The 22,104-nt window shown below is 49.5% G+C and overlaps 1 protein-coding gene across 1 annotated transcript; it reads left to right on the forward strand.

Annotated features, from left to right (window-relative positions):
* The first annotated feature begins 83 nt into the window (after nt 1-83).
* ODAD1 (outer dynein arm docking complex subunit 1) lies at nt 84-20,614 on the forward strand. The gene is made up of 14 exons (XM_056863952.1): nt 84-150; nt 2,597-2,696; nt 5,249-5,438; nt 6,613-6,735; nt 6,828-6,941; nt 8,188-8,255; nt 9,394-9,581; nt 11,613-11,738; nt 11,935-12,017; nt 15,038-15,206; nt 15,977-16,140; nt 17,258-17,361; nt 18,997-19,075; nt 20,507-20,614. The coding sequence occupies exons 1-14, from the start codon at nt 84-86 to the stop codon at nt 20,612-20,614; spliced, it is 1,683 nt and encodes a 560-aa protein (XP_056719930.1).
* Nucleotides 20,615-22,104: the final 1,490 nt, after the last annotated feature.

A 22,104-nucleotide genomic window follows, 5' to 3' on the forward strand; every position in this document is an offset into this window, starting at 1 on the left:
TTTCAGGAAGCGACAAGGATTTCTCACCTTTAACACGCTCTCTCTGTTTTCTCATTCCTTCTGTCAGCAGGAAGACACTGAAGATGCCGTTCTACAAATCTGCCCCCAGCCTCCGCTCAGAAAGCAGCGATGTCGACTTGGATGCCCTTGGTAATTTCCTTGGGAGGGAAGGAGAATATTGCCACGGGGATGCTTGCTTGGGGGGAGGAGGGGAAGGTAGAGATTTCGCAGCCCTGGATGGAATTTGTGAATTCATCCCAGTGTGTCATCTGATGAAATTTTTTTTTTCCTTTCACCGGAATGGGGAAGCAGAAAGGATTCTTTTTCTGGCTCACTACTTCAGTTTGCTTTTGCCAAGGCTGAGAACTTAAGAAAAGCCCTGCTGGATTGGGCCAGGCTTAGCTGGTCAGTTTCCAGCAGAGGGCTAAACGCTTCAGGGAAATCAGGGCGTGAAGGTTCCCCACCCCACCCCGGTAGTTAGTCCCCAGCATCAGATGTTCTGAGGTATACTGCTTCTGGTTATGGAGGATCTATTTAGGAGTTGTGGCTACTCTTCAGGTTTGGGTGAGGGCCTGTCTTAATTTTGCCCGCCTCGCTGCCGCATTGTTTCCTCAATGCTCATTTTGGGCTGTGTTTACACTTCTGAAACGGGTTTTTGCCTCTGTTGCTTTCACCCTCAGGCGTAAAACGTCTTCCTCCCTTCAGCCTAATCACTGGAAAATGACAGTGAAAAGCTGCAGTTGTGTCATGGAGGAGTTATGCCAGAACTTTTCAAACATCAAGTTTTAGTGAAGGTTCCCAAGGGCCCATAACTGTTGCATTCTTTACATGCATGTATATACCACGAGGCAGGGCAAAACCATATTGTGGTTGGTGAACTTCCTATGGGTAGTGCTCAGCCAAAGCTGAATCCCATGCCCGGTTACTTGGGAGTAAGCCCACCCCTGGACTTCTGAGTAAGCGTACATAGCATCACACTGACTATGCATACGCTATAAAATATCTGTGTCTTCATCTTGTAAACTAAGATACATGTCTGGCGATTTCATAAAGGTTCTTGGCAGACAGGGTTCCTTTAGTGCTGTTCCAAAAGCAGCCAATGACATGGGGGAAACTATGAGGCATACAGCAAGAGAGATTCTTGCTGAGAAGATGGTGGATAGCTCCCTGTCACAAAATGTGTGTAATTAACGGTGCCCTTCTAAGCAGAGTTCATTCTGCCCCCAAGCCCAGTGAAGTCAGCGGGAATAGAAAGGCTTAACTCTGCATAGGATGGCACTGTAAATCACTGAATCTAGACCCGGTTGTCGCAAACGGGAAGTGGAGCCCACCCTGCAAATTGGGGTGGAATGGAGTGCCAAACCTAGAGCTGAGAGGTGGTTGTACTACCGTATTGCCAGAAAGTTAGTGACTCGCTTTCTGAATTCTCACGCAGTCTCACGCTCAGCATGCGTCCCACATAGACGGGCCAGGATTTGACGGTTTGTACCTCAGTTACTTTACCCCAGTTACGTGGTGTAGTGGTTAAGAGCGGTGGTTTGGGGCTGTGGACTCTGGAGTTTGATTCCCCACTCCTCCACATGAGCAGCGGACGCTACTATGGCAAACTGGATTTGTTTCCCCACTCCTACACACAAAGCCAGCTGGGTGACCGTGGGCTAGTCACACTCTCTCCGCCCCACCTAACTTACAGGGTGTCTGGTGTGGGGAGGGGAAGGGAAGGTTATTGTAAGCCGGTTAGAGTCTCCCTTAAGTGGCAGAGAAAGTTGGCCTTTAAAAACCAACCCTTCTTCTTCTTCCCCCAATCAAACGAGAGACATTTCCCTCAAACTTTGTCAGGGAGAGCAGGGAAGGGACTGGAGAGTTTTTTTGTTTTTGTCTTGCCAAGCTTAAATGTTTCTGAGGAGAGCCAGAGGAGTCAGCTCTGAAAAGGAAACAGAGAGAGACAAGGCCTTTGTGTCCAAAAGAATGAGGCCCAAGAGACCGAACCGGGACACCTTGGCTGCTGTCCACAAGCCTCAGTTGGCTTTACGAGTTACTCTTAGAACCGGGCCTCTTTTGGGGGAGCGCTGGCTTTGAAACAAAGCAGGGATGAGATGAAAAGTTACTGAGGCACAAACCGTCAAATCCTGGCCCATCTATGTGGGACGCACGTTGAACGTGAGACTGCATGAAAGCAAGTCGCTAACTTTCTGGGAATAAGGTAGTCAAGGAACCTAGGGACCTTTGTTGCTAAGGAAAGGGCATCTAAGGGCATCCATAAGGCGGTGTTCAAGTGGGATCATGCAGGTAAAATGAGAGCTTAACCAGGGCTTGGAGTGTTTCGGCTTGGCCCCGCGGCCTATGGCATATACAGAACGTGTCCTGGGGGAAACAGGTACCCATGCAGGTGTGGGAAAACCCAGCTGTGTGTGGACTGCAGAGCCTACGCTTCTCCTCCGCCCTGCAACGGGTCCCTTGCATCTTTTAGCAGGGAGCCCTCCATCCTTCAGAGAGGAGGAAGTGATCCCAGGTTGGAGACGGGTGCGCTGGCTTTTCTAACCCCCTTTCTTCCCTCCCCGTTCCTTCCTTGCCCCTTTGCATTGTGGTCCACCAGCTGAAAGCGAGTTGGCCAAACTCCAGCGCCAGTTCCGCCTCTTGGAAGGGGACCGTCACGCCTACGCCTTGGAATCCAGGGAAACCATTCGCAGGCAGATGTACGTAAGCCCCCGGCGTCCTTTACCAAATTCTGGCTCCCTGGAAATGGATGTGTGCGAGGGCCAAACTAAACGTTACAGTTTTTAAAGAGTTGGGTTCAGGTACCAAAAGGAACTCAGCCACAACCAGTGGCGGACCTAAATTTTTTGGGCCCTGAAGCTTGAACTGTTATGGGGGCCCCTTCACAACCACCAACAATAGGGCAACATCCAACAAGGTCCAAAGGGCCTTGCTGCCCTTGCAAGGACCTCGAGGCCCAAATGGCGGAGAACAGGGTGGTGGGGTGGAGTCCTTGAAAATGGGCCATACAGGGATGAAATAAAACTACAGAACTATTAAGCTGTGCACCAACAAAGGATCTGACAATCCAGCTGCCAAAACGTAGGCTGTGAATGGTTATGGCGAGCTAGGAGAGCCCTTACAGCTGAGGGTTCGAGCACTGCAAGCCCCTGTGAAAATTTTGAAATTTGACCAATTACAGGGACATTTTGAGGCCATATGAAATGGGTATTAGAGCACATTCTAAAGTCAATATTAAGTACTCCAACCCATTGGCTTATGATTCTTTCACTTTAAAAACCCCATCGATTTTGTTGAGAAATCCACTCATTAAAAAAAGCTGCTTCAGGGGGCCCCTCCGGGATTAGGGGACCTGAAGCTTAAACTTCATTAGTTTCTCAGTAGATCCGCCTCTGGCCCCAACTATGTAAAAACAGTAACGCTTAGGTTGGGTCTGAGAGCCGAGGGGGGAGAGAACAGATGGAGTGGGGCAGGGTAGGGTAGTGGGTTTCGGTTCTTGTTTTAGTTGCAGCAGAAAGTCGTGGTCTGTCTTTTTAAGCCAGACAGTTGATTGCTTTCATGAGAACTGGAAATGCCTTCCAAGGAACTTTGCTTCCAATGGTTCAGAAGCAGGCCATTTTTGCATGGTAATTAGTGCGTTCCAGGCTGACTTGCCCCGCATATTTTGCACACTGAACCGTTATTCTGGAAGTGTCTGCAAAGCCGGTGCAGACCTGCTTCGCATTGCTAAAGAGCCCACTTAACGTGACCTTTGGTGTTTGCCATGAAGAATCCTCCACAAGGAACCATGCAAAACAACAGAGCCGCGTTAGCTGTGCATATGCTAACGGCTATGCAAACAGGAACAAAGAAGCAGGCGAGTGGGGGGAGTGAAACTTCTCTTTTTGCATGGGGACCATGAAAAGGCATTTTTAAAGTCGGATTTTAAAAAAGAGCTTTGAGCGTGCATCAAAATTGACAATGTAAAAATAGCCATACATTCACACTCCCCCCTCTCCAACACGTTGCTTCTGCTCCAACAGGTTTCGCAGGTTTTGGAAGCCACGTAGAAACCCACAATACTTGTGCGAGAGGCTCAAGGGGCATGCGTACCCCCCGAAAGCTGGGATCTCTGTTTCAAACCAAATCTATGGTGGGGGAACTACCCCCGGCCTCAAATTTTTTTGAATGCCTCTGTTCTCACCTTCTAGCTTTCCGTTCCACCACAGTTTGGTGGGAGGTTGCTGCATTTTCCTCCGCTTTGGTGAGGGAGGGGTATCTCTTGGCCATCGTTTCTGGTACAGAGGTGTGGTTGTGTTGGCGCCTCTTCGATACATGTCCTCTTTGTGCCTCTCATACCTCTTTCTGAAACGGCCAGTTTCAGTTTGGGTGAGTCTCACCAGGAGTTGTACCTTCCCTACTAAAAGAAAAATAATAATCATAAAATGAACCTTTAAAAACTGCCCATCCCCTTGTACAGGTGTAGTTATTGACATAACAGAAGTGCGCACGGCAACTGATAAGCACGTGGTAACACACAATCAGGCAGTTTGGTCTGGTCATGCGAGACCTGTGGGGGGGTGCACGCATGAACTGTTCCTTGTTTACAAGTCCGGCTAAAATCTTTACCCCGCCATCCAGCTCACACATGTACTTGCACATACAAGGACTCGGTGCCTCATGCGGTGATGTGCCTTCTCACATTTGCTTAGCCGCCGATGCGGCACCCATGATTTCTCCTGTCCCTCATCATACCGCCACATCTCACACCACCTCCAGGAGCCCTGCCTTCTTCGTTCCTCCCCTGGGGTAATCAGCTCTACTCAGCGGTCAGACAGCCCCGAACCCTGGCATCCCCCTCCCCTGCTCTGACCCACAGATCCTTACTTCCTTTCTAGGGAACTTGGGAGTCTTCATTCCTGACGCCACTTCCTTCCCCGCAACATCTTCCCCCCCCCTTTAACAAACGCAACACCTCTTCTAAGTCAAAAGACAGTGGTGCCTCTTTTATTGCGGAACGCCACCCTGCTCCCACTTTCATGCCTGGTCTCTGCACCCCATCAGAAGCTTTGGGAGAGCTTTGCCTGTTCTGTCTCAAAGCCCCGGCTCATTGGTCACTCCCGTAGCCGTGCCCCCAAAGGTCTCTTGAGCTGGCGCTGCCACCGGTCCCAGCCAAAGGTCGTCACTGCTACCATGGAGCGCCAGCCCGTGCCCGCCCTGTCCAGTCCCGCCATCTCATCCTGCCAGCCATCTCTTCCTCTTCCTCGAGCAGGCTGGAGGTAAAGCGCCTGGAGAATGAGAACGAGCAGCTCCTGCGCAGGCAGGCCGTGGCCGAGAGCCGCTACACCCGGCAGCGAGAGAGAGATCAAGCCAACAGCCTGCGTGCCATGTTGGGGCGCCGGGATGACGTGGAGGAGGAGATAATGCAAGAGAAGAAGAGAATAGCCCTGCTGGATCGAGAGGTATGGAGAGAGAGAAGGACTGGGAACCAGAATGTTTCAATAAAAGCAGTTTTTAGAAGAAGAAGAGTTGGTTTTATGACGACTTTCTCTACCACTTAAGGGAGACTCAAACCGGCTTACAATCACCTTCCCTTCCCCTCCCCACAACAGACACCCTGAGAGGTAGGTGGGGCTGAGAGAGCTCTAACAGAGCTGTGACTTGCCCAAGGGTCACCCAGCTGGCTTTGTGTGTAGGGGTGGGGAATCGAACCCGGTTCTCCAGATCAGAGTCCACCGCTCTTAACCACTACACCACACTGGCTCTCATTTTAGTCCTCATTTCAGTCAAAGGGCTATTGAGGCAGCTAAAACGATGTGCCCTGGCCTGAATGGCTCAGGATGGCCCGATGTCGTCAGATCTCAGAAGCTAAGCAGGGTCGGCCCTGGTTAGTATTTGGGTGGGAGACCACCACAGACGCAGGAAATGGCAAACCACCTCTGAATGTCTCTTGCCTTTAAAATCCTACAGGGTTGCCATAAGTCGGTTGTGACTTTGAGGGCAAAAAAACAAGGTACCATTGGAGAAAGTATTAGAAGTTGTTTACTGACAAACGAACAAAAAATCAAAGTGTGTGTAGTCAGATCTTTGGCTGCCCAGAAGCTGGCCATCTAAACAGGCCTAATGGATTAATGCAATAAGGCTGCATTCCAGTCCATTAGAAAAGGAACACCAGATAGTGTGTAATGAGGGTGGGGAATACAGGAACTTCTACAAAAACAATGTTTTCCTTTTTCACCATATCCTGCAAAAGAGAAATACTGGAATGCTTGGGTGCTAGGACTCCTCCGTCTAATCTGTTGGATCAGAGGAGCTAGGAGAAGAATTGGGGAGGGGCTGTGGCTCAGTGGCAGAGCATCTGCTTGGCATGCAGAAGGTCCCAGTTTCAATCCCCGGCATCTCCAGTTCAAGGGACTAGGCAAGTAGGTGATGTGAAAGACCCTGCCTGAGACCCTGGAGAGCCGCTGCTGGTCTGAGTAAACAATGCTGACTTTGATGGACCAAGGGTCTCATTCAGTAGAAGGCAGCTTCATGTGTTCATGTGAGTCTTGGGTGATTCGGTGCTATCACAAGGGCTGGTTGTTGCTGTTTTCTGCCTTAGCCCCATCTTTCCACTCTCTTCCTTATCACTGATAGATCCAAAGCTGGGTGAAGCGTTTGACAGTCCAGACCAAGGAAGTGGGCAATGGACACTTGATCCAAAAACAGAAGGCCCAACTACGGAAGAGGGTACAGACGTTGGAGAACCAGTTAGACAGGGTAAAAAAAAAATGGTCGTCGGTGTCCGGGGGGGAGCTGAGAGCCAGGACTCCCCGGCTGCCTCCATTTTCTCACTCGCTTTTTGTTTCCAGGCCACCACGCAATTCAATTGTCAGCTTGTAGTCAACTCACAGCTTCGCGAAGATCTAGAAGCTCTCCAGCTTGGGCACGATAGCTTTGAACAGCTTTACAAAAATCGAGAGAAGGTAGGATTGTGCTAGGAGAGAAGCAGAGGGAGATGGCGGGACATAATTGTCTAAGTTTCTGAAGGAAACTGAAGTCATACCAGAGGCAAGTAAAAGTTCTGTTACAGAAGGTTGGGTCTGGTTGCCTGGTGAAGACTCTAGTTCAGAATGGAAGGGTGCAATTGGCTGTTGAGGGAGCTATATAAAATCAGGACTTTTCATTGGTTGAGAAAGAGTCTGTTGTGAAACTGCATTATGTGATTTAGAATGGGTTCCCCCCCAAGAAATCCAAATCTTGCAATTGACAAGCTGTAGATTCTGATGTGGAAAGCTATAAAACGCCTACTTTATTCATATCACATGATGGTGGTCAGACCCAATATCGTCATGAGGGTCGATACGCAAGACCACTTTCTGCTTCCATCTTTTCCTCGCTATTTTTTTTTTTTTTTTTTGCTTTTGTCAGTTGACTCAGGTTGAATGGGCCCAGGTTAAGGGGGGCGGTCTTCCGCATGGTCCAGTATGTGTCGAGTCAACCTATACTTGATCAACTTAATTCTGAGGACTTTTCCAGACTGATCCACAGTTAACACTTGTGTTGAATCAACCATTTCTCACAACCACTCTGCTTCTGATTAGCCAGCTTTAACTTTAGTTTGTACGGGCTTGATCGCTCAGGGCGGTGGGTTGTCTGAGGGCAGAATTACACCTGCTGGTTAGTTCTGTGATGATCCTTTTAACAAAAGTCCTTTTTTTCCCTTTTGCAAATGCTGCCACTGGGGCTGCTTTTTCAAGGAGGAGGATGGTGGGGAGGGGCTCCTTCACTCTGTTCTCCCCAGTTCCTTTTGCAAAAGTGTGTTTGGGGAGGGGGCGGATCGCCAGTCTTAGATCCTTCTGAGCTAGAGACCTGCCAGGACCCACGAAGGGCCGGTCCAAATGATTTTGTGGGCCTTAAACAGCCCCTGGGACTGATGTTCCCCACCCCTGCTTTAGATGCACATTCTCCCCATCCAAATACTAAAAACTCAACAATAAGTACTCATGCAGAGTTTTGAGAATTAGGATGGGGAAAATGTGCATCTAGAGAGCGGCAAAACCTCCCAGTTGTGTTGTGTTTGCTTCTGTTGTGGAGCAGGTGACAAAGATTTGGAGAGAAGGGAAGAGCTGTGACTGGGCCACTAGCAGGGGATGGAAAGTTGTAACAGGCTAGTCAGGTTGCACTATGATAAGGGATGGATCTGAAGGCTCCCCCCCTTTTGTTTCTCAGGAGCTCCTGGATACCCGCAGGAACGTTGGGGCCATGATCAGCACTTCCTCAGCAGCCTACGATGCAAGGTTAGGGAAGGGAGTTACTGTTTCTGTGCCTTGGGGGGAAATGCACCCTGCATTCAGATGCTGGGCCCTTACTACCAAGACAGTGCGACTGAGGAGTCCTCAACCTTTTTGAGCTGCCACAAGATGGCAGGAGTTGGAGCCAGCCATGAAACAATTGGCACGGCTTAACGTCGGTAACAGAGTGTAGATTAGGGGTGTCAAACATGAGGCCCACAGGCCGGATCTGGCCCCTTGAGAACTCTTATCTGGCCTGCGAGCCTGCTGAGCCAGCCATCCCCCCCTCAAATCTGGGCTGTCGAGGCATGGCCCGGCCCAACCAAGTGACATTTATGTCACATCCGGCCCTCATAACAATTGAGTTTGACACCCCTGTTCTAAATGGAGATGCCCAGGGCTGAGTCTGGCACCTTGAGTATGCAAAGCAGGTGTTCAGGTCAGAGAGAGCGGTCAGGGGCCTTCCAGGCCCGCAGCTCGCACGATTCTCACAGCTCCCATGGTCACCCCACAGGCTTTTGAGTACGGGGAACGGGTTTAGTGTGGGCAAGACAGGCAGTGTGTGTAGTGGTTACGGTGGCAGGCCAGGATCTGGGAGGGCCCGGTTCAAATCCTCCGCACCGCCACAGAAACTTGCTGGGTGACCTTGGGCTAGTCATACACTCTCCGCCTACCCTACCTCACAGGGTTGTTGTGAGGATAAAACAGGAGAGGAGAACAATGTAAGCTGCCTTGGGTCCCCTTCGGGGAGAACGGTGAAGTATAAATGAAGTATTGTCGAAGGCTTTCACGGTCAGAGTTCATCAGTTCTTGTAGGTTATCCGGGCTGTGTGACTGTGGTCTTGGTATTTTCTTTCCTGACGTTTTGCCAGCAGCTGTGGCAGGCATCTTCAGAGGAGTACTGTCCTTCAGTGTTAGTCCTCTGAAGATGCCTGCCACAGCTGCTGGCAAAACGTCAGGAAAGAAAATACCAAGACCATGGTCACACAGCCCGGATAACCTACAAGAACTGATAAATGAAGTAAATTAACAGTCTCTTAATTGTTTATCAGGGAAGTTGGGGCCTGGGATTCCTGGGCTTATTCTCAGCCAAAATACAGACACACTCATCTTGCCCCTCTCTGTCCACTGGGGTAAATTGCAGGGATGAGGCGCAGAACCGCATGAGCCAGCTGCAGGACAAGACACGGAAGGACCTCAAACAGTACGAATTTGAGCTGAAAGAATTAACCCGCATCCTGGAACACGACCGCCGCGTGGATGAATTCGTCACCATCAAACTGCAGGAGCGGAAGCTCACTGAGGAGGCGTTGAAGGCCAAGGAAAAACAAGGTGTGTGTGTGGAGCCTAGAGCCAATATCCCCCCCCCCCCGCCCGGAGACTGACTGGTCTAATCTGGGAGTAGCGGAGTGCTTGAAAACAAGGGATGCTGGGATGGAATTCAGGGTTGTCCTGGGTGGTCTTGACTATGGGGAGCGGTTAAGACTCTTAGGGTTGTTTAGCTTGGAAAGAAGGCAGCTAAGGGGAGACATAATAGAGGTCTATAAAATTATGCATGGTTTGGAGAGAGTGGACAGAGAGAGGTTTTTCTCCCTCTCCCATAATACTAGAACACGGGGTCATCAGCTGAAGCTGGAGGGTGAGAGATTCAAAACAGATAAAAGGAAGTATTTTTTCACACAACGCATAATTAAATTGTGGAACTCCCTGCCCCAGGATGTGGTGATGGCTGCCAGCTTGGAGGGCTTTATGAGGGGAGTGGACATATTCATGGAGGAAAGGGGTATTCATGGTTATTAGTTAGAATGGATACGACTCATGCTGCATACCTATTCTCTCAGTATCAGAGGAGCAGGCCTATTATATTGTGTGCTGTGGAACACAGGCAGGATGGTGCTGCTGCAGTCGTCTTGTTTGTGGCTTCCTAGAGGCACCTGGTTGGCGATGGTACGAACAGACTGCTGGACTTGATGGGCCTTGGTCTGATCCAGCAGGGCCTTTCTTATGTTCTTATTTTCTTATGACTTAGCTAGTTATTTTAATGGGTAGGCCCAGCCTACCTAGTTATTTTTATCTTGGGGTCTCACTTAACTTTTTATTAGTGCTAGCTGAAAATCTAATATTTTAAATATGTATATTTTAGAGATGTAAAAAGTTTACTTTAGACAACGATATTATATGTGTGTAAATATATACATATTTATACACAGAGCCAATTACTCTGTTGTACTGAATGGATGGGGGCAGTCTCTCTCTATCTCTCTCTCCCCCTCCCCCTCTTCACTCCTCCCTTATTAAATACACTATTGAGCCGGCAAGCATTTCTAGATGTTGCAGCATATTGTACTAGTCAGGACTGTGCTAGCTTGATAGCTGTGGTGAACCAGCGTGGTGTAGTGGTTAAGAGCGGTGGTTCAGAGCGGTGGACTCTGGTCTGGAGAACCTGGTTTGAGTCCCCACTCCTCCACATGAGCAACGGAGGCTAATCTGGTGAACTGGACTTGTTTCCCTACTCCTGCACATAAAGCCAGCTGGGTGACCTTGGGCTAGTCACACTTTCTCAGCCCCACCTACCTCACAGGGTGTCAGTTGTGGGGAGGGGAAGCGAAGGTGATTGTAAGCCAGTTTGAGTCTTCCTTAAGTGGTAGAGAAAGTTGGCATATAAAAACCAACTCTTCCTCCTCCTTCTCCTCCTCTTCTTCTTCCATGTGTTTGGGCCTGCCTTCTTCTTGGCTTAGATCTACCCTGGTCAGCATGCCTACGTTCTGTGTTCTGTGGGGTATGCACACAATATGCATGAGTACTTTCGCTCACATTTGCCCCCAGTCTGTCTCGGTTGTTCCTTGGAGTTTTCCGTCCATTAGAGATGACTTCGTGCCCAGCCCTCGCAATGTCCGGGTCTTCCCATTCCTCTGTTAACCCGACTCTTCCATCTTCCCTGAGCAAAGCCCGGGTGAAATTCCCTTGCAGAAGGCAAAGTGCAGGACATGCAAGCTTGGTTTTGCTCACAGCCAATTACAAAGCAGCATGGACAGAGGTGGGGATTCAAATACTTCCTGCTTCCTCAGAGCTCTTTTAAAACCGAGGCTTGGATTTCTCCTCCCCCCCCTTTCAGATTGCTCTGCTTTGTTGTTGTTGTTGTTCTTAAAATGCTTCCTTTATGTGGCAATTGGGTTGGGGGGGATTTTCTCTCTCAGTAAGCTCTACAAGTAAGCCAATTACAAAGCCGCATTTAAAGGGGCAGGGTCTTGATTTGAGCTTGGAGACTGCCGGTGCATAGATTCCCAAGAGGAAAGTGTGGGTCCAGCCAGTAATGAAACTCAGGTAAAACTCCCATGCATAAACGACCTTCCTTCCCATCAGAGCAAGACCGCAAACGGCGAGGGCCCGACGAAGAGCTGCTTGACTCTTACCAAGAGGCCTGTGAGAAGCTGATGGACCTTACTGGCACGAGTTCCCTGGATGATGTGCTGGATAAGTTCGCTGCAGGTGATGTCTGTGGGGAAGGGACCCTTATCCTCTGGGGAGGGGGAGCATGGGCTGTCCTCTGGGGCTCCCTTGCACCGGGAGAGCATCCCAGAATGCAATGGGGGGCAGCTTTCCCTCTTGGGCATGCTGGGTCCCATCTGGCACCGGCTAGTTCATGAGTAGGGATCCACCTGACTCTTTTCCCTTCCTGCCGTAGAGGAGGAGCGGAACTTTGCTGAGTTCAACTACGTCAACGAACAAAACAACCACATGGAACAGATCCGGGAACAAATCGCTGAGGTGATCAGAGTTCCATGTTTCTTTGCTTCTTTTTCGGGTTTTTTCTTTTTTTTTTTGCAATTTCTGTAAAAGAAAAATACTCTTTCATTTTCTGCAGTGACTAAAATTACAGTTAGCATCCAGGGGGGGATGGGAAGCCGGTATGGCGATTGGAATGTGTGCAGAATAGCTGAGCTGTGCCCGTACGTGTAGGGGAGGGGCTGTAGCTCAGTTTGTAGAGCATCTGCTTGGCTTGCAGAAGGTCCCAGGTTCAATCCCCGGCATCTCCAGTTAAAGGGACTAGGCAAGTAGGTGATATGAAAGACCCGTGCCTGAGAACCTGGAGAGCCGCTGCTGGTCTGAGCAGACAATACTGACTTTGATGGGCCGAGGGTCTGATTCAGTAGAAGGCAGCTTCATGTGTTCATGTGTGTAGCATGTATCTCTCCCGGGTGGTAGAATCTGAATTCCTAGATTCCGGAAACCAGCAGCAGCAGCTGCTAGACTGTGGGGTATTATGGATTTGATATGGATTTCAAGGAGGAGCACAAACGTAAGCTGTCCTTCATTGCCAAAGAAAAGTATGTGACTGCTTCCACGAGGCAAGTATGTGACTGCTTCCACGAGGCAACTATTTTCCATACTCCTTCTGTTGCTGTTGTGAATGCAGAGGATTTTGCAGCAATGATGCAGCATCTACATGGTAGCTTTCCTTGCCTCATCCCTCTCCTCCTTGCCACCAAAGTGCTATTTCCCTCCCCTTTAAAACAAAAATAACTGAACACATGAACACACATTAAGCTGCCTTATACTGAATCAGACCCCTGGTCCATCAAAGTCAGTATTCTCTACGCAGACCAGCAGCGGCTCTCCAGGGTCTCAGGCAGAGGTCTTTCACATCACCTCCTTGCCTAGTCCCTTTAACTGGAGATGCCGGGGATTGAATCTGGGACCTTCTGCATGCCAAGCAGATGCTCTACCACTGAGCCATGCCCCCTCCCCAACTGATAACTGATCAGTATATTGCTGTAGTGTTAAGCCACAGTGATATGGTAGTTACTGATTTTTTTTAAAGCCACTTGGTGATACAGTGGTGGTGGGGGGTAGGGTTGCCAGTTCCAGGTTGGGAAATACCTGGAGTTTTTTGGGGCAGAGCCTGAGGAGGGCAGGGTTTGGGGAGGGGAGGGACTTCAGTGTCTTGGAGTCCATTTGCCCAAGCGGCTGTTTTCTCCAGGGGAACTGATCTCTATCGGCTGGAGATCAGTTGTAATATCAGGTGATCTCCAGCTAGTACCTGGAGGATGGCAACCGGGGCGGGGCAGAGAGAATGGCAGTTATAATTATAAGCAGGCTGGGAAGGAAAACAGGGCAAATACATGTGGGGCCTGCAGAAACATGCTCCTGCCTCTCCACACGGTGCAGAAGGGAGCCTTGACTGCAGTCCTTGGGAAAGATTCCAGAAACGCGGGGGAAGACACGGAGCATGGACGATTTAGGGGATGTAGGTGGATGCTCCCCATAAAACTTGCCCCAGTTTAGACGCAAAACCGAAGCAAAACCTCCATGTGGAAGCAGGCATTTGGCAAATGGTTGCCCTCCTCCTTTACTTTAAAATGATGCTTCCATCCCTTCTGGCTCTGAAGGTAAAGGGCCCATTGATCTCCGGGGATTCTGGGCGGAGCTTCATGACCCTTTGCTTTGCTTCCAGTCACAACAACACCAGGCTAAAGAATAGTAAAATGGTCAAGAAACATACAAGAAATACTACAATATATAACAATCTACATAATGCCTAAACACACATGAAGATAAACATTGCCTCCAGGTGAGGTTGGGCTGTAATGTTTATCTTCATGTGTGTTTAGACATTGTGCAGGTTGTTATAGATTGTGGTATTTCTTGTATATTTCTTGTCCATTTCACTGCATATTGTTCCATTCTTTAGCCTGGTGTTGTCATTTTCATACTTTGCTTTTTACAACACTATTCTTTATTTTTTACCTGCTTCCAATCACTGCAGGTATCCCTGATCTTACTACTTCCTCACCTAGACCTTCAGGATGTTGATTGGGGGGGGGGGAGGGACTGCTGCTGTATCCTGCTAACCAGGGCTAAAATTGGTTCGTGGTTCCCGCTTTAGAGTGGCTCGAGCCCGAAGTTGCAGGGTGTGCACCTCTGCTCCCCAAAACGTAATGGGCCATCCCAGTTTGTGGACAGTGGGAGACCTTCCCTTCAAGCTGCCTCCACTATCACATCTAAACATTAAGAAGAATTTTCTAACAAGTTAGAGCGGTTCCTCAGTGGAACAGGCTTCCTCTGGAGGTGGAGGTTTTTACGCAGAGGCTAGATGGCCATCTGTCAGCAATGCTGATCCTATGACCTTAAGCAGATGATGAGAGGGAAGTTGGTTTCAGGTAGCCAGCTCAAGGTTGATTCAGCCTTCCATCCTTCCGAGGTCGGTCAAATGAGTACCCAGCTTGCTGGGGGTAAAGGGAAGATGACTGGGGAAGGCACTGGCAAACCACCCTGTAAACAAAGTCTGCCTAGAAAATGCCGGGATGTGACATCACCCCATGGGTCAAGAATGACCTGGTGCTTGCACAGGGGACCTTTACCTTTTTTTTAGATGGCCATCTGTCAGCAATGCTGATTCTATGACCTTAAGCAGATGATGAGAGGGAGGGCACCTTGCCAATCTTCTGGGCATGGAGTAGGGGTCACTGGGGGTGTGCGGGGGAGATAGTCGTGAATTTCCTGCATTGTGCAAGGGGTTGAACTAGATGACCCTGGTGGTCCGCTCCAACTCTATGATTCTATAATTTCCTGCATTGTGCAGGGGGTTGGACTAGATGACCCTGGTGGTCCCTTCCAACTCTATGATTCTATGATCTAGCCCACTGTTTTGTTTTGTGCACGGTGCATCATCGGCATCGACCCCCTCCCCCCCGGTACCAATTATATTGGGAAAATGCGCCTTGGTGTCGCCAACCTAAAATGGCACAAACAACTACCCAGACCTTTTCCCTAACTTTGTCCTCCAGCTCAATCATGAGATAGAGAGGGTCCAGGCACAGGGGGCCCGGGCACGAACGGAGATGCAGTCACGCTTAAGGGAAGTCGAAGTTCAGCTGGAGGCAGCTGTGAACGAGGCGAAACGGCTCGAGGTTCTGCTGAAGGCCCAGACCAAGATTTGGGAGATGTTCAAAAGCGGTAAGGAGCGAAGGGCTGCGATGCCAGGTTTTGCTAACAGGGAACTGCCCTTGCAGAAGCTCAGATGCTGCTGACTGGGAAAGGAGGGCCACAGACATTTTGAAGGTGGTGGTTGTTGCTGTTACAACCTTGAGGACTAGGAACTTCCTGTTGTCTTAAAACTGGCATTCTCAGCCTGTCGTATTACCTGCTAGAGGGTAGATGTCGTACTCCCATAGCAATCTTGCAGATGTGTGGGAAAGGCCTAACAGAGTGGGTAGCCAGCATGATACAAATTGTGGGGCTAGGCCAGTAGGTGATGTGAAAGACCTCCACCTGAGACCCTGGAGAGCCACTGCCCGTCTGAGTAGACAATACTGACTTTGACGGACCCAGGGTCTGATTCAGTATAAGGCAGCTTCACGCGTTCATGTGTTTCCACAGTTGCTTCCACTCAAAAAGGTTTTGCAGCTTTTGGAAACCATGCAGAACTTGTTTAATCAGAGGCCAAAGTAGGTTGAGAGAGCATATCATGAGCTAGATCCTTCTTTTTAAAAAAGAAAAGAAAATAAGAATCGGTTGTCCTATACATAGTTCCTGAGACATGTCAGTGGTTGGCCAGATGGTACTGGCAAAGCATCTGCCTGTCGGTTGGTTATTATCCATAAGGGTGAATTGAGACTGTGCCCACGCTCTCTGGGTTCTCTCGGAGGGCAACGGGAAGGTCGGGGACTTGGGGGCCAGGAGTCATTCACTTATTCACGTCACTTTCTCTCCCGCTCCTCTGGAAGAAATCGAGTCTCTCTTTAGGAAGCTGCAGTGCGACTCCTCGGTGCTGGATAAAGTGCTGGGGGGGTCGAGAGCCGCGCGGAATGAGAACATCACGGTCTACCTGGGCGTGATCGAGCAAAGGATCAACCAATTTTTGGCTATGCTTGCCTACAGTAAGGCTGAGGTAAGCGGGACCAGAGAGGCAGGGGGGAAACCTCCACGAGGGCTGATGGAGGCACAGTCGTGGAGAACTAGTTTTCGTGTTTTCAGCTCATTCCTCTTGAAGAAAGGTTTTTTTCCTGAGAGCCTTCTCACTGTTCTTTGCTCTGGTTAGACCTCACCTAGAGTATTGTGTTCAGTTTTGGACACCACAATTTAAGAAGGATGTAAACAAGCTGGAACGGGTCCAGAGGAGGGCAACAAAGATGGTGGGGGGTCTGGAGACCAAATCCTACTGGGAAAGGTTGAATGAGCTGGGTATGTTTAGCCTGAAGAGAAGACTGAGAGGGGATATGAGAACCATCTTCAAGTATTTGAAGAGCTGTCATGTAGAGGAGGGTGCCGAGTTGTTTTCTGTTGCCCCAGAAGGCCGAACCAGAACCAACGGGTTGAAATTAAATCAAAAGAGTTTCCATCTAGACATTAGGAAGAGCGGTTCCTCAGTGGAACAGGCTTCCTCAGGAGATGGTAAGATCTCCTTCCCTGGAGGTTTTTAAACAGATGCTAGATGGCCATCTGTCAGCAATGCTGATTCTATGACCTTAGGCAGATCATGAGAGGGAGGGCACCTTGGCCATCTTCTGAGCATGGAGTAGGGGCCACTGGGTGTGTGTGTGGGCGGGGGGGAGGTAGTTGTGAATTTCTTGCATTGTGCAGGGGGTTGGACTAGATGACCCTGGTGGTCCCTTCCAACTCTATGATTCTATGGAAGGAGGCAACATTCAGGCCAGCCTCACCAGTGTGTCTGTGTGGGGGGGAAAACATTACTTTGGAACTGTACAATGCAATTCACAGTGGCTGAAAGCATCACGGCACCTCGTTTTCATCCCCTGAGCATTTTTGGGTCGGCAGTTTTCCAAATGTGTTCCTGAAGGAATGAGGACTAGAAGCCCTCTTTAAAAATGAAAGCCAAGATGCTAACAACAGCTGTGGCCAGTACTTTTGCTCAGTTTTGACAGAGTAGGAGAAATGGACTGACCTGGGCCAGTCGGGGAGGCAAGGTGGTCAGCTGTAGAGATCTGGGATTTTTAAATTTTATTTTAGAACTCCTGGCTCAAACCACATGTTCTGTTCCTCCGCAGGAACAAGACAAGCCTTACGACACCTTGGAGACGGTCCAGTTGGTTCTGGGGCAGATGCCTGTGATTCCAAATCGCCGGTTCAGCGTCCGGCCGCCCACTGCCTCGTAAGAAGTAGGGCAGTGCCCAGTACCACCCCGAGGGGCCTTGGTTTTCCCACTCCCCCAAGAAAAGTTATCCTACAGAGAAATTTAAGAGTGTGTCTGGGGTTCGAGAATGCTGGGATCCTTAAAAGCAAAATAAGGACTAGTAGGTCAAAGCAGGGGTCCTCAATCTTTTTGAGCCTGCAGGCACCTTTGGAATTCTGACCCAACGTGGCGGGTGCAGCCACAAAAGGGCTGCTGCAGCTTCCCTTCAGTCACACAGTGAAGAGCCTTGTGCTTTGGTGGCAGCTGCTGCTAAAGCAACGTTTTTAAAAATCTGCACTGCCAACCAGAAGTGTTTCGAACACGTGAAGCTGCCTTATACTGAATCAGACCCTTGGTCCATCAAAGTCAGTATTGTCTACTCAGACCGGCAGCAGCTCTCCAGGGTCTCAGGCAGAGGTCTTTCACATCACCTATCTGCCTAGTCCCTTTAACTGGAGATGGTGGGGATTGAACCTGGGACCTTCTGCATGTCGAGCAGATGCTCTGCCTCTGGGCCACAGCCCCTCCCCCCCGGGCGAAAGCCCCCCCTGGCGAAAGCCCCCCCTGGCTATGCCCAGTTTCTAAAAACACTTGACAGAGGCCAGGAAAGGTGTTGGCGGGCACTATGGCTCCCATGTTGGTGCCATGTCGGGGACCCCCAGTTAAAACCACCAAAGATTGTGTCAGATGCTTGGAATGGGGTCTACTGGATCAGATCCAGGGTTTTTAGTTTCCACCTAGCCTATCGCAGTCTTACCCTGCCCACCCTTCAAAGAGCTGAGGCTGGTAAATGTGGTTCTCGCAATTTTATCCTCATATCAGCCCCGAGAGGTGCTTGGCCCAGCCCCTCTCTCCCTCAGCCTCAAGGGCACCCCATGAGCTTCATAGCAGAGTGGGGTTGGAACCCAGATCTTCATAGTCTAACCATAGGTCATGCTAGCTTTACTTTTCTCAAAAAGGCCTGTTGCCACGCCACAGGCAGAAAGTCAACAGGAACAGCTTCCCTGATAACTGCACTGCCGTGCCTAGAAAACGTTGCACTTGTTGACTTTCTGCTTGTCCTCCTGTTATCTAGGTCCATAAAGGAAAGGAAGAGCCTCTGTCAGGAAAAAGAGGCACCGGTCCTAGTTAGAGCAGAAGATAGTGGAAGCTAGCATTTCGGGTGGGGTTACCTTGAAGTACATAAGAACATAAGAAAAGCCCTGCTGGATCAGACCAAGGCCCATCAAGTCCAGCAGTCTGTTCACACAGTGGCCAACCAGGGGCCTCTAGGAAGCCCCCAAAATAGACGACTGCAGCAGCACCATCCTGCCTGTGTTCCACAGCACCTAAGATAATAGGCATGCTCCTCTGATCCTGGAGAGAATAGGCATGCCTCATGACTAGCATCCATTTTAACTAGTAGCCGTGAATACCCCTTTCCTCCATGAACATATCCACTCCCCTCTTAAAGTAAGAAAGGTAGGAGCCATAATTCCAGAATTGTATGGGATTTGATAGGGGCCACTGCTTTTTAGAAGAAGAAAAAGTAGGAGGCATGGATTGGTTGATAATTGGTGCAAGAGAATCCTCTCTTTGTCCTGCAAATTCCATCTTTTCTTCTGCGCTTTGCAGATCAGGCCAGGACGCAACCCCTGAAGATGACCACAGACCCTTGACTCACACAGAGCTCAGAGAAAAAATCCTGAAGGAAGTGAGTACAAGCTGGAAGGCAGACATTTGCAGGAGGGTGGAATTAAGAAGCTAGATTCACTTAAAGTCACTCCTCGGTAATTTGGAAGGGGGCGGTACGGGGCCGTTAGGAAGCAAGCGCTTTTATTAAAATATTTATATCCTACATTATGAAAAATGTCTCTAAGACGGCTAGTGATTGTGATAAAAGCCTCAATACACTGCTGGATTCCATAATACAGGCCTATCATCCAAGTAATTTGGCATGCGTCCTAACTAGGTCAGCGTAAATCAGAACAGGAAGAACAACAATAACAAAAACCCTTGGTCTTTGCCTGGCATCTCGAGGCAAAAACAACGTCAATCGAGCCAGTTTCCCTGCAGAAGTTCTGTAACTTTGGTGCCACTACAGATAAGGCCCTTCTTTCCTATTCCCTCTATATCCCAGAAGGAGGATTGTCAGGGCCGGTTCTCTGGCTGAGCCAATTGAGCAACTGCTTGGGACTGCACAGTGAGGAAGGTGCCAGCCCCCAGGCACCAGCAGTGGTAATACCTCCTGGGGCCAGTTGGGGATCAAGTCAAGCCCTGGAGGTAATGGCTTAAATCTGGTGGCCGTGCAGGCCCAGGAAATGACAGATGGAGAGCCAGCTTGGTGTAGTGGTTAAGAGCAGTGGTTTGGAGCTGTGGACTCTGATCTGGAGAACTGGGTTCGATTCCCTACTCCTCAACATAAGTGGCGGAGGCTAATCTGGTGAACTGGATTTGTTTCCCCACTCCTCCACATGAAGTCAGCTGGGTGACCTTGAGCTAGTCACAGCTCTCTCAGCCCCACCTACCTCACAGGGTGTCTGTTGTGGGGAGGGGAAGGAGATTGTAAGCTGGTTTGATTCCTCCTTAAGTGGTAGAGAAAGTCGGCATATAAAAACCAACTCTTCTTCTTCAAATGTACCTTTCTTGGGGGCGAGAAAATGCCTTGAACTGGACCAGAGGATTGTGTTCAGCAAAGTTGTGACAATTTCCCAGAATTCTCATTTGCTTCGCTTTCTTCAGAGGAGCCAACTCAGTCTTCCTTTGTGAATAGGTTGGGTGGGTCTTTAGTGTGAACACATTCTCGCAAACACATAGTTCAAAGATAGGAAGAGGTACTCTTTCAAGAGGAGCCATGTTGCTGCTCCTTCCCCGTTTGCTTTCTGGACCAGTGTGCACAATTTGAACACATGAAGCTGCCTTATACTGAATCAAAGTCAGTATTGTCTACTCAGACTGGCAGCGGTTCTCCGGAGTCTCAGGCAGAGGTCTTTCACATCACCTACCTGCCTGGTCCCTTTAACTGGAGATGCCAGGGATTGAACCTGGGACCTTCTGCATGCCAAACAGATGCTCTACCACTGAGCCCCTCCTCGATTTGTTAGATGATGGTGAACATGATGAATTTCTCTTCTCCCATCTCCAGGTCCTGAGCAAGGCAGGAACACTTTTCCAAAGGACACCCGTGCAACCTGAAATAGGCAGTGTCCGGGTTCAGGCAGGCGGACATAAGAAACCACAGCATGCCTCTTGACTTGCGTAGGTCGTCTCGTCGCGATCTGGTCTGTACAGTGCAGAGGACAGAAGCCGCAATGTCATAGGCACAGCAGTCTGGTTCCCTGCAGTGCTGTCCTTCTACCAGCACCCCACGTTTGAGATGACTGGCATGATGGGATGTTGCCTTCACCCTATAGGGGCCCGTGGTCTGCTCTGGCTTTTCAAAGATCTTCCTCCTCCTGGTGGAATTTCCCTTTCATTGACTGCTTGCCCAATCAGGACTGACCTGCTGTAAAGACAATATGTAACTCATCCCCCGCGTCTTAACAAAGCTCTTGGCTCCTGAGCTGCCTGTTCACTTAGATCCCTTAATTTGACTCCAGGTTCTCTTGCGGGGAGGGAACGCATCTTGAAACGCATCGCCTCTATCTCCTCTGTCTGTCCGCCGAAAACCATTCCTGCAGAGGAAGCCGCCCCGTACCTTTGCAGCGTAGTGAGCCCATGTTTCCTCTAACCTTCTGGGCAAAAATGCCCAAATCCCTGATGCTAAGGAGGCTATCGTTGGACTAGGAGCAGGTACCTAAATTTCATGATGTTGTGCATGTGTGTGAGTCCCCCAAAGCTAGTGTCCAAATACTGGGACATCAAGCTTTCTTGTGCAGTGGGTTCCCCCCCCCCCCCGAAGCATCCAGAAGAAAAAAAAAGTCTCCCTATCTGTTCAGCAGAGGGGTCCAGGACAGGGGTACATAGCAACAGTTGGGATGCATGTGAAGGAACTGGATGTGTTTGGTGCACTTGGCCACAAATTTAATTCACGTTTAAGCACACACATGCAGCCTAGCTTGTTTCTCAGAAATTGTGTTTTTTAACTGTGTGTGTGTCTCATGGCCACTGCAGCATTGCGTGTGATATATACACAAGTTGTGAAGAATACATGTGGCTAAAGTGCACGAAAACCATTCTTCATAGTGAAGATATGAGGGATAGCTTCCTGTGTGTATGTTAAAAATGTAGTTCTCTTAGCCCAGATCTTTTTTTTTTTTTAGCACAAACGTTTTTAGTCCGCAACTGATTCAGCAAGGATGGTGCCCTCCTACTCTGCCACATGCTCCATTCCTTCCTTTGTAAATGCCCTCCCCCGTCCTTTTATATTGCCCCCCCCCAGAGAAGAATCTTGGGGGGGGGATACATTCCCCTCTCAAAGACGATCATCATGGAAAAAATCTCGACAGTTTCCTTAAAGGGGAACGGCAGGATCGGGCCATGGAACGTGGGGGGGGTTGGGGGGTTGTGTCCAAGGGCATGCCAGTGGGCCTGGCTGAAGAGGGGGTGCTCATATACAGTCCCTGTGACAGGTGGGAAACTTTAAAAATTGTATCGCGTTTTTTAATTATCGGTGCAAATCGAAAGTGAAATGATTAAAAATGTTGAATGGCTGAAACTGTGGCTTTCCCTCTCTGTTCGTTATCATTTTTTGAGTAGAAGCAGGACCGTACCTAGAGATTGTGTTGAAAGTGCCTTGTTGAT

The sequence above is a fragment of the Euleptes europaea genome, chromosome 18 (assembly GCF_029931775.1).
Source record: "Euleptes europaea isolate rEulEur1 chromosome 18, rEulEur1.hap1, whole genome shotgun sequence".
In the NCBI taxonomy this organism is placed as follows: Eukaryota; Metazoa; Chordata; class Lepidosauria; order Squamata; family Sphaerodactylidae; genus Euleptes; species Euleptes europaea.

What these genes read in the sequence shown, in the direction of transcription:
- ODAD1 (XM_056863952.1), top strand. Translation starts at nt 84, where the DNA reads ATGCCGTTCTACAAATCTGCCCCCAGCCTCCGCTCAGAAAGCAGCGAT. An exon ending in TCAGCAGCCTACGATGCAAG is followed by an intron (nt 8,256 to 9,393) that starts GTTAGGGAAGGG and finishes GGTAAATTGCAG; the next exon opens with GGATGAGGCGCAGAACCGCA. An exon ending in GCTGGATAAGTTCGCTGCAG is followed by an intron (nt 11,739 to 11,934) that starts GTGATGTCTGTG and finishes TTCCTGCCGTAG; the next exon opens with AGGAGGAGCGGAACTTTGCT.